Below are 13,261 nucleotides of genomic sequence, written 5' to 3'. Positions count from 1 at the left end.
TCTCTTCTTCTTCTTCTTCTTCTTCTTCTTCTTCTTCTTCTTCTTCTTCTTCTTCTTCTTCTTCTTCTTCTTCTTCTTCTTCTTCTTCTTCTTTGCACCACATGCATGTAAGGGAGACAGGAAGATAAAGAGGTGGTCTCTCATTGAACCTGGAGCAGTACAATTCAGCTGGATAGGCTGCCAGAGCGCTCAAGGGATCTGCATCCTACTAGGGCAGCCATGTCTCTTTTGTGGGGGCTAGGGTATCCAAATGCAGCTCCTTATGTTTGCTCAAAAAGCACTTGACCTGCAACCCATCTCCCCAGCTCCAAATGAATGAACTGTTTCAGAAAACAATTTTATTGCATGATTTTGGGGGTTTTGCATGAGGCACTGATGGTCATTTTAATAATGTACAAAAATAAATAAGAAAGCATTCACATTCTATCCATCCATGGTACCACAAATGAACACTACCCAGAATCTCCCAGGATTACTGGCTATCTGTTCTGGTTCACCTGATACCCTATGTGAGCATCATTCAAATATTTTATGGACAAAGTCAGACTGAGCCCAGGGTCAGGTGGTAGCCAACAGGAGCTGGGGCAATTGTCTCTCAGGAACAGCTCCCTTCATCTTTCCTTTCTCATTACCTATTTTTGAGCTGGCACTAAAGATCTACCTGAAAAGGCTATGCCTTTCTAGCAAGGTTGCCTTTGGAAATCCTGGGAGTCTACTGCAATTTGTCCCTGGAATGAATGCAAATCTGGTTTCTAACCTGGCAGAGAACTCCTTGCAAATAAACATTGCTGGCTAGCTGCCTTAGGTAAATGTTGGGATTTAATAAGGAGCGGTTCCGTGGTGATTTAGAAGCAACAAGAGAGAAACAAAAGTCCCATACGCTTTTCTACCCATTGAATTCACACCAGGTGATTTTACAGCCATTCTGACATCTCTCACCTTCATTGATTCATTTAGCTAATCCTTAACATTTTGTTCCTTTTTTCTTAAGTTATAGTCTTTTGGCAAGTTTACATCCATTTTTGGAAGAGGCTGATTATGGAAAACAGGAGGTTGTGCCTTTAGGGAGAAAAATGAATATGCTTGCATGAACACGTGACTGACTATGTAGGAAACAGAGCTGCTGAGTGTGGCCAATGAGAGAATGGGTCACTGTCGCGGGTTTGCTTTGACTAACAGATATGTTTCTTTTGCCTTTACAGAAAATTCCAAGCAGGAAAGCATCCAGCAGTGGCTGGACTCTGGATACTTGTAAGTGCTGCTTTATTTCACGTTAGCCTGTGTGTGTGCCTTATACATTTCTCTTGCAAAGTTCCATGGAAATAATGTGGGTTAACCCTCCCTGGGATGGGCTGCCAGCCAGAGATTACCAGGGTGGGAGAAGTCTGGATTTTCATATTAACTGGGTACTTGAAGGATTACTATAGTACTGCAAAAGCTGCATGTCGGTTTAGAAGTGCAAAAGTAGAAAGAATGCTATTTGGAGCGGTCTGTGCCTCCGGTTTCACAGGTCCTCTCAATGAAAATCTAAGTCTGATTTTCTGTTACGTTTAATTACAAAAGCAACTTGGTAATAATTTGTTTGGGCTCACTATTCTTTTGCTTCTTTTATAGTGTCTCTGTAAATGAAAACTTCCAGCAAGCCATCAACCATTCTGGTAAGGCAAGAAAACCCAGAGCAGCTGCTCTTTGTAGAACTGAGGTAGCATTTGTGTGAAAAACACCCCTGCTAATAGGCCTTCCTCAAGGTAGGCATAGAAGAGGCTTTCAGAAATAAGCTGTTCTTCTCATTTGATTTTCTAAGAGCAGGACTCAGAAAGCACAGCCATGTCCCCAGCAGCAGGGAGTGGGCTGAAACTGTATCCTTTCTGCCATCAAACACTCAGATGGCAGCAGGAAATGCTCAGGGGCTACGCAGACATTTTCAATAATGTAATTATAATAACAAAATTTCTTAATTATTCATAATATACTATAGTTTTATTTCTAAACCTATTTCCTCTCTGGTATTTTGGTATCAAAATTGTATTTCCCTCTCTTCTCTAATCATAGATTTGTCCTAGAGATTAACAAATGACTAAATCCTAAACCAAACAGCACAAATATTTCTGAGACAGAAATGTATCAGACTGTCTCCCTAGGATTTGATATAATGTTATTAAAATAATGAGTACAGGTTTCATGGATTCCATCTTCATTGAATGAAAATACCAGACTTCATGGGCTCTAAGATTCCTCCATTATAAAATGTGCTTGTCTCATAAGTTTCTCTCAGATGACCAGATGATATCTGTGACTAGCCATGAAAATGACATTGACACCAAGACTAGATCATAGGTGTTAAAGCAAATAGCATTCTGGGATTGAGCAAATGCCTGGAGAACACATCCAAATATGATGCCAACTAGGAATAGAATGATTAGAGAGAAATCTTTGGTCTTACAGCAAGTTTTACCTTGCTTCCACATCCTCTGCCGTGTCTTCAATTAAGATTGACTACTACCTGCCAAGCAATTTAAAATAGGGCATTTTACTTTAAAAGATTGAACTAAAACTATATTTGCTTGCTTTATATTTTAAATTTATTTTTTGTTCTTTAACGGTTTCATCATGCATGTAATGAATTTTAGTCACCGTCACCTCCTGTTACTTCCTGTTGTGCATAGTCTCTCCTCTCGTCATTTCCCTTTTGTTCCCAGAAAGGTCCCTCCTATTTGTACGCCATGTGTGTCTCTACTGAGTTTAATTAGGGTTGTTCACATGAGCATGGGTGAAAAGTTGTTTACTGGATCATATCCAACCAATCAGTGACTGCATGACAGAAGAAAGTGACACCCTTTCCTAAGTCCATTATGTTTCAACAGTCTTTCAGGGAGAGTGAGACCTCATGAGCTCTTTCCTCTTCCATGATAAAATATCAACAGGAGGTTCACTGAAGACAAGGCCATATCATTCTAAGAGAAGTCTTTTTACAGCGTACCTCACCACACTCTGGCCTTCCACTCTTCCCATCCTTCTTCCTAGATAGACCCCAAGCCTCAGAGAGAACGCTGTGGATCACCTTCTTGGTGCTAAGCATTAAGCTTCTCTTTTCTCTCCACACTGACTCGTTGGATGTTTCTGAGCTTGCTGCTGTTGGCTGTAACAGACACTTCTCTGAAGACAGATAAGGAGAACACTAACCTATGCATAGCAACACAAAGATTTAGAAGGCAGTTCGATCACATTTCATTTAAAATGCTTTATTTTTAACATAAAGCTTCTATGATGTCAAAATTTCTGAACATTTTTCCAATAAATTAAATATGACAACCTCTCTATCCATATTAATTCTGACTCAAGCAAGAGATGACAACATAGGTAGGTGCATCTTACAGCATAGACCTGTCTTTGACTCTTGCTCATGACAGGTGGAGAAGCCTTCAGTCATACTGCATTAAATAATTCACTTCCTGGAAAATGTAATTCATGGCCTGGTCTCATCAAAGCCAAGCTGATGAACTACAAAGGCATAGACATGAGGAAAGCAGGGTCTCTGTGTAGTCCTGAGATCAGAGGGGCACAGCTTCTATTAGGCAACCCCTTCATTGTCAGCACGGCTTTTAACAACAGAAGAGCTTCCTACCTGTGAGTTGAGCCTTCTGCTTTCCACGGTCCTTCTCACTGATCATATTTTGAACTGAGTAAGCCATGTGGGAACAGAGCTGGTCTCATTCTTGTGTTGCAGGTGATGGGTCTGAGTTGTCAAACGCCACGATTTTGGGTCTCAGAAGGGTAGATGCAGCCATAAAGATGGACTTGGAACCTCCCATGAGCCCGTCTGTATGTGCATAAAGATGCTCAGACCTTTGGGAAGTCCAGAGCCACACTGGGACATGCGGAAAAAGAAAAATGGATTGCAGTGGAGGAAGAAAAGAAGCTGCTGCCCAGCCAGGTGGTGGTGGCTCACACCTGTAATACTAGCACTCAAGAGGCAGAGGCAGGTGGAACTCTATGAGTTCAAGGTCAACCTGGTCTACAAAGAGAATTCCAGGATAGGCACCTAAGCCAAAGCTACAAAGAGAAACCCTATCTCAAAAAAACAAAACAGAAGAAAAAACAAACAAACAAAAAACAAAAAAAAATGCTACTGAGAAATGATGAGGTTAAAACTCAGAAAACCCTGACAGGATATACAGTGACATCACATTATATTCCTACTTACCACAGAGACAGTGGCTTAACACACAAAGTTCTCCTTCTAACTAGACTGGATATGCTCCCTTGTCCCCTCTTTCCATATTAATTTTAATAATTACAGAAGGCTGGGCAGCTGCCCTTTCCACTTACATCCCAACTGATATAGACCCCGTGAATGATACCCTTTCACCGTCTGCCCCATTTGCTCACAAATACCACAGCCTTGTAACTCAAAACCACGTGACTTCCTTTATGTCTCCCCAGAGCACTTTAAGTCAGCAGGTAGGGATTTACAAACAGGACTCAGGCAGCATTCAGTTTCTTTCTCATTTGGTTTCTTTCTCTATTCCCTTTCTAAAAATTCCCACTGCTGAGTCCAGACAATCTCCCCTTACTGGTCTCTAAGTGTACATCTTGACTGTGTGGGCTTATTGGCACTTCACAGTTCTGCCCACACCATAACCAGACATCAGAATCTCTTTGAGAACACAGTACTGAAGGCCATGCCCATAAGATCCATCTTCCCAGACGGATGACCTCACAGTCCATACTGAAACTGTAAACAGCGTCAGTGTGTGACAAATTCATCGCTACCACCCGAGGGCACATTGAATGTCTCTACCACCTGACTGGGAAAATACGTGGTCATTACAATGTAAAGGTGAGACACTCAGGATTGACAAAGGCTTGACAGGTAGAGTAACACAAGTGACATGGTGGACATACCCAACCATCTTTGTGAGTGAAAAGGTCAGAGCAATTTCCCGTGTCAGGAAATCGGTTTTTAGGAAAGATGTATCTAGTGACAGTTACTACTTAGTGGACTGTTAATTCACTCACAATCTACAATATTCCCATTTTTCTATTTTTCTAGTACTAGAAACCAAACACAAGGTCTTCTGGGTACTAAGCAAGCAGCATAAAACCTAGTTCTGTGCTAGACTATGTTCTTTTAAGGCAGGGGCTTGTTGTCAATGGCTCAAACTGGTCTTGAACTCTATTCCTCTTTCTCCAGAACCCTAGGATTTTAGGTACCTGCCAATCCTTAGACTGGTCCCCAGAGGAGTAAATTTGTTTATTTCTCGAAGGGATCTTTTAAATCATAAGAAATTAGAAAACCAATTGCAAGCATGGTGCTTCGTGTCATAAGAAAGGATCAGAGTAAATCGAGCCGAAGCCCCTTAAAGCCCATGAAGAGAAAGCATGCTGGGATAAGAATGTTGCTCACCGCTTCTTAAACAGTGGCTGCTACTTCACATGGGGTCATGTAGCTGTGGGTGTCACCAAAAATCTGGCAACAGTTAAAATTTCCTGAATAATGACCAAAACTTAATTCCAAATCAAATATGTAGGAATCCAAAGTGCTGTGGCAGCACTCAACCAGATTCGGGTCACATGACTTCCCCTGGGTTCTCACACGCACCAAGCTCATGATGCAAGGCCGATGAATGCTGCCTAGATCACCCTAGAATGCTATGGCACCATTGTGAGTCATGAAGTGCAGGGAATTACTGCACATAGAAAGGTTTCTGTCTTTACAGAAACATAACAATTTAATTACGGAATGTAAAACTTTCAACATTTTCCTACAATCTTTCCTCAGTGTATAAGTATCAGATAATTTATCTTTGGATATGTTTGATTGGAACATTTGATCTTAAAAACTGATGTTTGACTTGCTGACTTGGGTTTAAAAAAGAACTATTCAACGAATTTTGTCTTGAAAATAGGACAGAATTTCCCACAATTTCTGAAATGGCTCTAAACATGCTTCTGCCATTTTGTACTGTGTATTTATGCAAGGAATGTTCTCAGCATTGATATTTATTAAATCAGAGTGTCATTAAGCTCCTCAAAACACTGAAACTCTATAATTATACACTGTAGCAAATAGTTCAGAAAAAGTTTAGTTCTATACATATTATCAAATCAATCTCATTAGTATGCAAATTTTATTCAATTTTAAAAATGATATATTATTATAGGAAAGAATTGTCTTAAATTAAACTTCTTTATGATTTATTAATGGATAAATGTTTGGTTGTGTACCCAGCTGTCTTAGTCATTGTTCTATTGCTGTGAAGAGATACCATGACCAAGGTAACTCTTATAAAAGAGAGAATTTAATTGGGGTCTTGAATAGAGTTTCAGAGGTTAATCCATCATCATAATGGTGGGGAGCATGGTGGCAGGAAGGCAGGAATCATGCTGGAGAAGTAGCTGAGAGTTTTACGTCCTGATCGGTAGGCAGAGAGAGAAATTGGGCCTGGCATGGGATTTGAAACCTCAAAGCCCATCCCCAGTGACAAAGTTCCTCTAACAAGGCCACAGCTCCTTATCCTTCTAATCATTTCAAATGATGCCACTCCCTGGTGACTAAACATTTCAGATATGATACAGTATGTGGGGGACTCTTATTCAAACCGCCACACCAGATGAGAGGGGTTGAGAGTAGATGCTGAAGATACCCTGCTCTGGGGAGGAACACACATGTCAACTCTTGCTCTCAAGAATGCTACTGTTTCTCAATCATGGTCATTTGAGCATAGTCTAGGCTAACCTCACAATGAAACCCTGGAGTCTTAGCTCCTCCTGCTTCTTAATCTTTCTTCATCTAATGTCTCCTACACTAAAGTCTTGTTCAGATGGCCTCTTGTCATTCTCTGAGGACTTCCTAAGTTTCCTATTCTTTGAGAGCCTCCTTCTGGATTCTGCATGAAGATGCACTTTGTCTTGTGAACAACTTTTAGACCTGTTCTAGATCCCACCCACATGGCCCTTGGCTTATACCGGCTCAGATCATTAGAGACCTGATCCTCCACCTTGACGAAAGGGAAGTCCTCACCAGGCTTCGGATCATCTCTAATCTAAAAAGGGTCTGAGTAAAATCATCAAAGATGATGCCATCAGTTTAGAAAGTTCTCAGAAGACTCACCTAGTAAATGGAAAATCAAGAAAAACAAAAACACTTAATGTGATTGAAGTAATTAGACTTTGGATAAAGACAAAGAAATTAAAGGAAGCTAAATGTACGCAGGACAGAATTTGGAAAGCAATCAGTCTGAAGAAGTGGTTCATACATTCAGGGAGAAGACATTTTTATTTTAAATAAAATGTACTCAGAAGATAAATTTCAGAAGTTCCAGGAAGGAGGAATCATAGACAGTCTCAGGGTGGGGATGGCACAACAATGACATCTAAGGCCTGGTTTCCAAGGCATGGGCAATTGTAACTGAGGTCTGGGAGCAGTCAGATTTGAATGTCATGTCTTTGCTTAGAAGACAGTCTTCACTTCTGGGATAAAACCGGACTCGTTGAACATAGCGGACAATGAGGACTACTGAGAACTCAAGAACATTGGCAATGGGTTTTTGATCCTACTGCACATACTGGCTTTGTGGGAGCCTAGGCAGTTTGGATGCTCACCTTACTAGACCTGGATGGAGGTGGGTGGTCCTTGGACTTCCCACAGGTCAGGGAACCCTGATTGCTCTTTGGGCTGACGAGGGAGGGGGACTTGATCAGGGGAGGGGGAGGGAAATGGGAGGCGGTGGCAGGGAAGAGACAGAAATCTTTAATAAATAAATAAATAATAAAAAATGGAAAAAAAAGAAGACAGTCATGAACAGTTTTGGGTGAGCATCTCTATTTGGTGCAGCCTATGACATTACATCAAAGAGGAAACAGAAGTGAGGTTCTGATACTCTCCTGGCTGTGGGAGAGGCAGTTACACCAGAAGCATAGATGATTACAGACTCAGGCTTAAGATGGCAAGGGCTTGCAATGGTGTCACCTCTGGAACATGAAGAAGCACGTGCCACTCAGAAAATAAACAGCACGTACGGTCAGGAGAGAGAAAATAATTCCAATTAGCTGTAAGATTTTGAACATGAGTGTCAGCTAATATGTAAGAGACTGTTTGGGGTAGGAATATGGATTAATAATTTGCCAAATCAGACAAACATACTGTGGATTACCGCGACAAAGTGTCCTGGCCAGGCAGGAGTTAAATTTGCCGAAAGCTGCAGAATGCTATTCTTTAGAGCACCGCAGAACTGTAATTTGATTAGTCTATTGGACGATATTCCAAAGAACCAAATGTCTTCCATGAATCAGTCAGAAATGCTTAGGAAAACCAAAATAAAAAATGCATTCTAAGCCAACAAAGGTGCTAATTAGTGCCTTCTGCATATCTGACTGCATCTTCTCCAGTAATACACTGGGCAGGGTTAAGTGCGGTATCTGCTGCTTCAGATGGCACAAGTCCACCTAACAGTAGGGAGGGTGGCTGGAGATTATATCTAGAAGGAAGCAGAATGGGAATTTTAACCACGGAAGGGAATGAAAGCAACAGAGCGGGGACTTTTGTTCTCACTTGAGCGTCCCCCTGAAACCAGCGCTTAGGAAACTTGTGGGCAATAGGAATGTGCTGACCTTTGCTTCACCTTCTCCAAATGATTTCAACCAGCATAAAAAATCTAAGAAGGGATCCTGGCTGGGGGAAATGGTACAGGAAGAATCAAAGCCAGAAAGAGATGGAGTGTGGGCCCGAAGGTGCCCAGCTAGCAGGGCGCTGCCTTACATCATAGCTGCAGGTGTGTTCACCAGGTCTGCCTCCTGCATACACAGCCTTAAGCCTGATGCCTACAGAAGTTTCAGGACGTCTGGGGTAACAGGGGAAACTTTCCCCTCCTGTTATGATGTTCCCTGTGCTTTAGATTCTTGCTCTGATCAGAGGCAGCAAATGCTTGAAGGAGTTGGGCAGATAGTCACTTAATGAAGCAGGCGGCATAGAGACTAGAAAATTGGAGTGTAGGCTGCCTTCAACAGATTGCTACCCCGAAGACACCTGGGCCTGTTCTGCTCTCTCTTCCAAGTTTTAAGGAAAGTCTTGGAATTCCAATCCCTGTGAGTCCTGGCACACTGTGGGCCACTAGCGTGCGTCTCTCCTTCATCTTGGAAACAGGCCAGAGATGCCTGGACTTTGACAAGCCCAACCTTGGCCTCCAGGAAACTTACCATAGGAGTCAGAAAAGTGGGGATGGGAATAACGGTTTCACATGGCCTTCTGAAAGACTCTCCATGACTGGGTCTACCCGCTAGAGGGCCAGCTGTTGCTTCTGCAGATTCAAGACATCAGAAACACTGTGAAACCAGCACTTGGCTTCCCAGGACTGAGGGAGACTGGGAAGGTAGAATAGAAAATCAACCAGTGAGACTAATTAATTATAATAATTTCATAACTTTTAAAAATCAGGCTTATCTTTAGAAGTCATATCAGGGCCCTGGGGGTGGGTTTTCTTCCGACTCTCAGCTTGACAGCAGAGGGTTTCATATCTGAATGCAGTGGCTGAGCTAGATTTCTGTGTCATTCCCGGAACTATCCAGAAAAGTCTCAGGAGTCCAGGAAAGCCCTCAGTAGCTCTGTGTGTGTGTCCATGATGATGGGATTGAGGTGATAGAGCAGCCATCTCCTACTGTTGCTGATGCTAAGCTTCGAAGGATGCAGTTGGTAACAATTCTAAGCTTCGAAGGATGTGGCTGAGTGCTGGAAGATAGGGAAGCTCCTCCCCCACACCGGCGCTGATGGTGTAAGGTTTCCATGTGTACCAGGAGACCACACGATCCCCCACTGTGAGCAAGCCTGGCTCACATCACATTCCATAGAACATATGCTACCTTCAGCAACTTCTTTTTCCCCTGCTGGCTGCCCTTTGTATCCTGGCAACCAGCTTGCTCCTAACTACAGAGTCAGGTAGAGGGCTGTGTTCTCTGGAGTGTGGCTGCTAGGGCTGTGTAGCCACTGAAATTTCCTGAAGTCCAGGGCACAAGGATCCAGAGTCTAGTAAGCAGAGTTTTCTGGGTGACTGAATTTTCTGAGGGGCTATGGTGTTTTAAAATGTAGCAAGACCAAGTTAATTCTTCTCATCAATATCAGAAAATGGATCATTTGCTCTCTGACAGTTTGAGCAATTCACTGTGGCCACAGTTCCAAGTCCCTGCCTGGATACGCATTCATTCACGTGTTCTAGGAAACCCACAACAGACAACTAGAAAAGGCCAAGGCCGCACAGGACCAGCCACAGGACAAAGCACACAAAACGCCCCAGAACCACAGAGCTCTTCCATGGGGAGAGTTGCACAGAAAGAATCCAGAGTTCCCCTAACAAGCTGGCCCAGGAGTGCACAGACATTCTTTCAGTGGCTTGAGAAGTCATAACGGAGGGTGTCCTGGTAGAAAGAGGGAAGGAAAACATACAGAAGTTTGCTTAAAATGTTAAACAGAATTCATTTTACCTTCCATTTGGCAGCAGCTTGTCACTTAACTTACCCTGACATCACATCTTCACGAAATTGCTGAGAATTTGTGCTGTGTTTGTTTTATGATGTGATTAATAAGGTGGTAAATCAGCTTTCTTTCATGTGACATGTCACTTGACTGTCTGTTATGTTGCGATCTTGAGATGGTCCAAGACTGAGTTGGGTGCCGTGAGTGCATGTGCCTCTGTGGATTAATGCCTATCCAGGTGAGGGATCAGTATCAAGCAGATGACTGTTTACAAACTCCAGCTCACTGGGGTGTCTCGGCATAGCAAAAGAACAGCTAAATGCAATATCACATTCCCTACAATACTCTGCAATGATGAATTTTAGATGATTTCCTAAGATCAAATATTAGTTTCCTTAAAAAGTTACCCATTAACTTTATAACAAATGTCGTTCACCTCACGTGAAAATCCACCAGATAAAGACTCAGAAAGTCTGTCTAGGCTCAGTGAATAACGGATGTGATTGATTGGTGAGGACTGTCATGGGAATAGGGCTGAGAGAATGGGCAGGACCCACACCTAGTGTCAGGCTGTGTCATGTCCTTTCAAATAGATTTTTATTTGCCAACCTACCTTACTCTTGGTTTGCTGTACATTCTACGTATTGTTCCTCTCACTGACTCTTTATAGGGTATTAGTGCATGCTTGGCTTGCATAAAAGTCCTCTATTTAAGGTGTGCATCGTAGCACATACCTATAACCCTAGGACTTGGGAGGGAGACTTGGATGGGTTTCTATGAGTTTGAGTCCATCCCTATCTATACAGTAAGTTCCAGGACAGCCAGTGCTACATAGTGAGACCTTGCAACAAATAAACAAACAAGCAAACAAACAAGCAAGCAAAATCATCTCTATACTCACATTTCAATGATATTCATGTAGTCTTTTTCTTTCTAGATCACTTAGCAGGGGTAGCAGGATAACTAAGCCTTTAAAAATCTTCTTTTAAGTATGCACATTCATTCCTTAAACAAGTACGACACTGTGTACCTGGAGTCCCAGCACTGGAAAGTCTGTGAGGTAAGAGTAACCTGACTCCAAGTCTAACCTGGAGTATACAGGGAGACCCTGTCTTAAAAGCAACAGCAGTAATAATAAAAATAACATATGAGTACTCTTTTTTCTCTCTCTCTCTCATATATGATGCCCTATCTGCAGTTTCTTCTTCCTCCATTTCTCCCCATCTCTCCCCATAGTTTAGAAACAAAAGAGCAGGACTGCCTGGGATACCCACCTACTACGGCCTAGCAAGTTACAATAAGACTAGGCATAAGCTCTCAAATCAAGGAACAATGAGGCAACCCAGTAGGAGGAAAGGGGTCCCAAATATAGGCAAAAGAGTCAGAGACACACCCTCAACTTTTGGAATTCCCACAAGAACACCAAGCAACACAATGGAGAGGGAATATGCAGAGGAGCTAGTTCAGACCCATACAGGGCTTGTGTTTGTTGCTTCAGTCCCTGTGAGCCCCTACGTGCCCTGCTTAAGTGATTCTGTGGGCCATGATCTCATGGTGCCCTCAAATCCTCTGGCTCCTATAATCTTTCCTCCCACTCTTCTGCCAGGTTCCCTAGTGTTTATCTGTGGATCTCTGCATCTATTGCTGAATGATGCTTCTCTGATGACAACCGGGCTGGGCACTGATCTATGAGTATAGCAGAATGTCATTAGGAATCAGTTCATTGACTTTTTTTCTAGTCATGTTTGGGTCTTTCCTGGCTCTCTGGGCTGTCCTGCCTGTAGTTCCTGGCATCCATGCAGTACAGGCATGGCTTCGCTCTTTGACTTAGATCTCAGGCTGGACTAGTCATTGGTTGGCCACTCCCCCAAGTTATGCTCTACCATTACACCAGCATATCTTGCAGAAAGGGCAGATTGTAAGTCGAAGGCTTTATAGCTGAGTTGATGCCCCAGTCCCACTACTGGGATCGTGCCTGGTTATAGAGGATGGCCAATTTGGACTTCATATCCCCCATTATTAGGAGGCATTGCTTGGGTCAGTTTTGTACATTCCAGGGAGTTTCTACTGCACTGGGTTTCTACGCAGCCTCCCAAATGCATTCCAGTTCTAGTCGTCTCTCCCAGTACTCTTCCCCCTCCCCCCTCTGCCTGTTCCCTCCTGTTCCCATTTCTATCCATACCCTACCCACACACAAAATCTGTTCTATTTCCCTTTCCCATGGAGATCCATTTGTACTCCTTTGAGCTCTCTTTGTTACTTAACCTCCTGGGTCTGTGGATTTTAGCATGATTATTTTTTACTTAACAGCCATTGTGCACCTATAAGTGAGCACATACCTTGTTTGTCTTTCTGGGTCTGGGTTACCTCACTCAGGATGATCTTTCCTATTGCCATTCATTTGCCTGTGGCTTTCATGATACCATTTTTTTTAACACCTGAGTAAGAATCCACTGTGTAAACATCCCACATTTTCTTTATCCATTCTTCAACTGAGAGACATTTAGGTCCCTACATCCTTCTGGTAAGATGTACTGTCCTTTGGTTATAAGCCCAAGAGTGGTATAGTGGTATTTCTGAGGCGCTACCATATTGATTTCGAAAGTGGTTGTACAAGTTTGCACTTCCACTAACAGAGGAGGAGCGTTCCCCTTGCTCTACATCCCCACCAGCATGGGGGCTGTCATTTGTGTTTTTCATCTTAGCCATTTTGACAGGTGTAAGATGGAACCTCAAAGTCATTTTGATTTGCATTTTCCTGGTGGCTTAGGATGTTGAAAACTTCTTTGAAGT

General features: G+C 42.7%; 1 protein-coding gene across 1 annotated transcript in view; it reads left to right on the top strand.

Annotated features, from left to right (window-relative positions):
• Nucleotides 1-13,261, top strand: part of Itprid1 (ITPR interacting domain containing 1) — a 118,552-nt gene that overhangs the window by 20,178 nt on the left and 85,113 nt on the right. Inside the window, exons 3-4 of the mRNA XM_005360799.3 lie at nucleotides 1,203-1,251; nucleotides 1,615-1,658. Of these exons, the coding sequence (XP_005360856.2) occupies nucleotides 1,203-1,251; nucleotides 1,615-1,658 (93 nt within the window). The remainder of the gene's footprint in view (nucleotides 1-1,202; nucleotides 1,252-1,614; nucleotides 1,659-13,261) is intronic.

Source organism: Microtus ochrogaster, linkage group LG3 (assembly GCF_000317375.1).
Source record: "Microtus ochrogaster isolate Prairie Vole_2 linkage group LG3, MicOch1.0, whole genome shotgun sequence".
Classification (NCBI taxonomy): Eukaryota; Metazoa; Chordata; class Mammalia; order Rodentia; family Cricetidae; genus Microtus; species Microtus ochrogaster.
The sequence above is the reverse complement of the archived record's forward strand: the minus strand, read 5'-3'. Positions and strand labels throughout refer to the sequence as shown.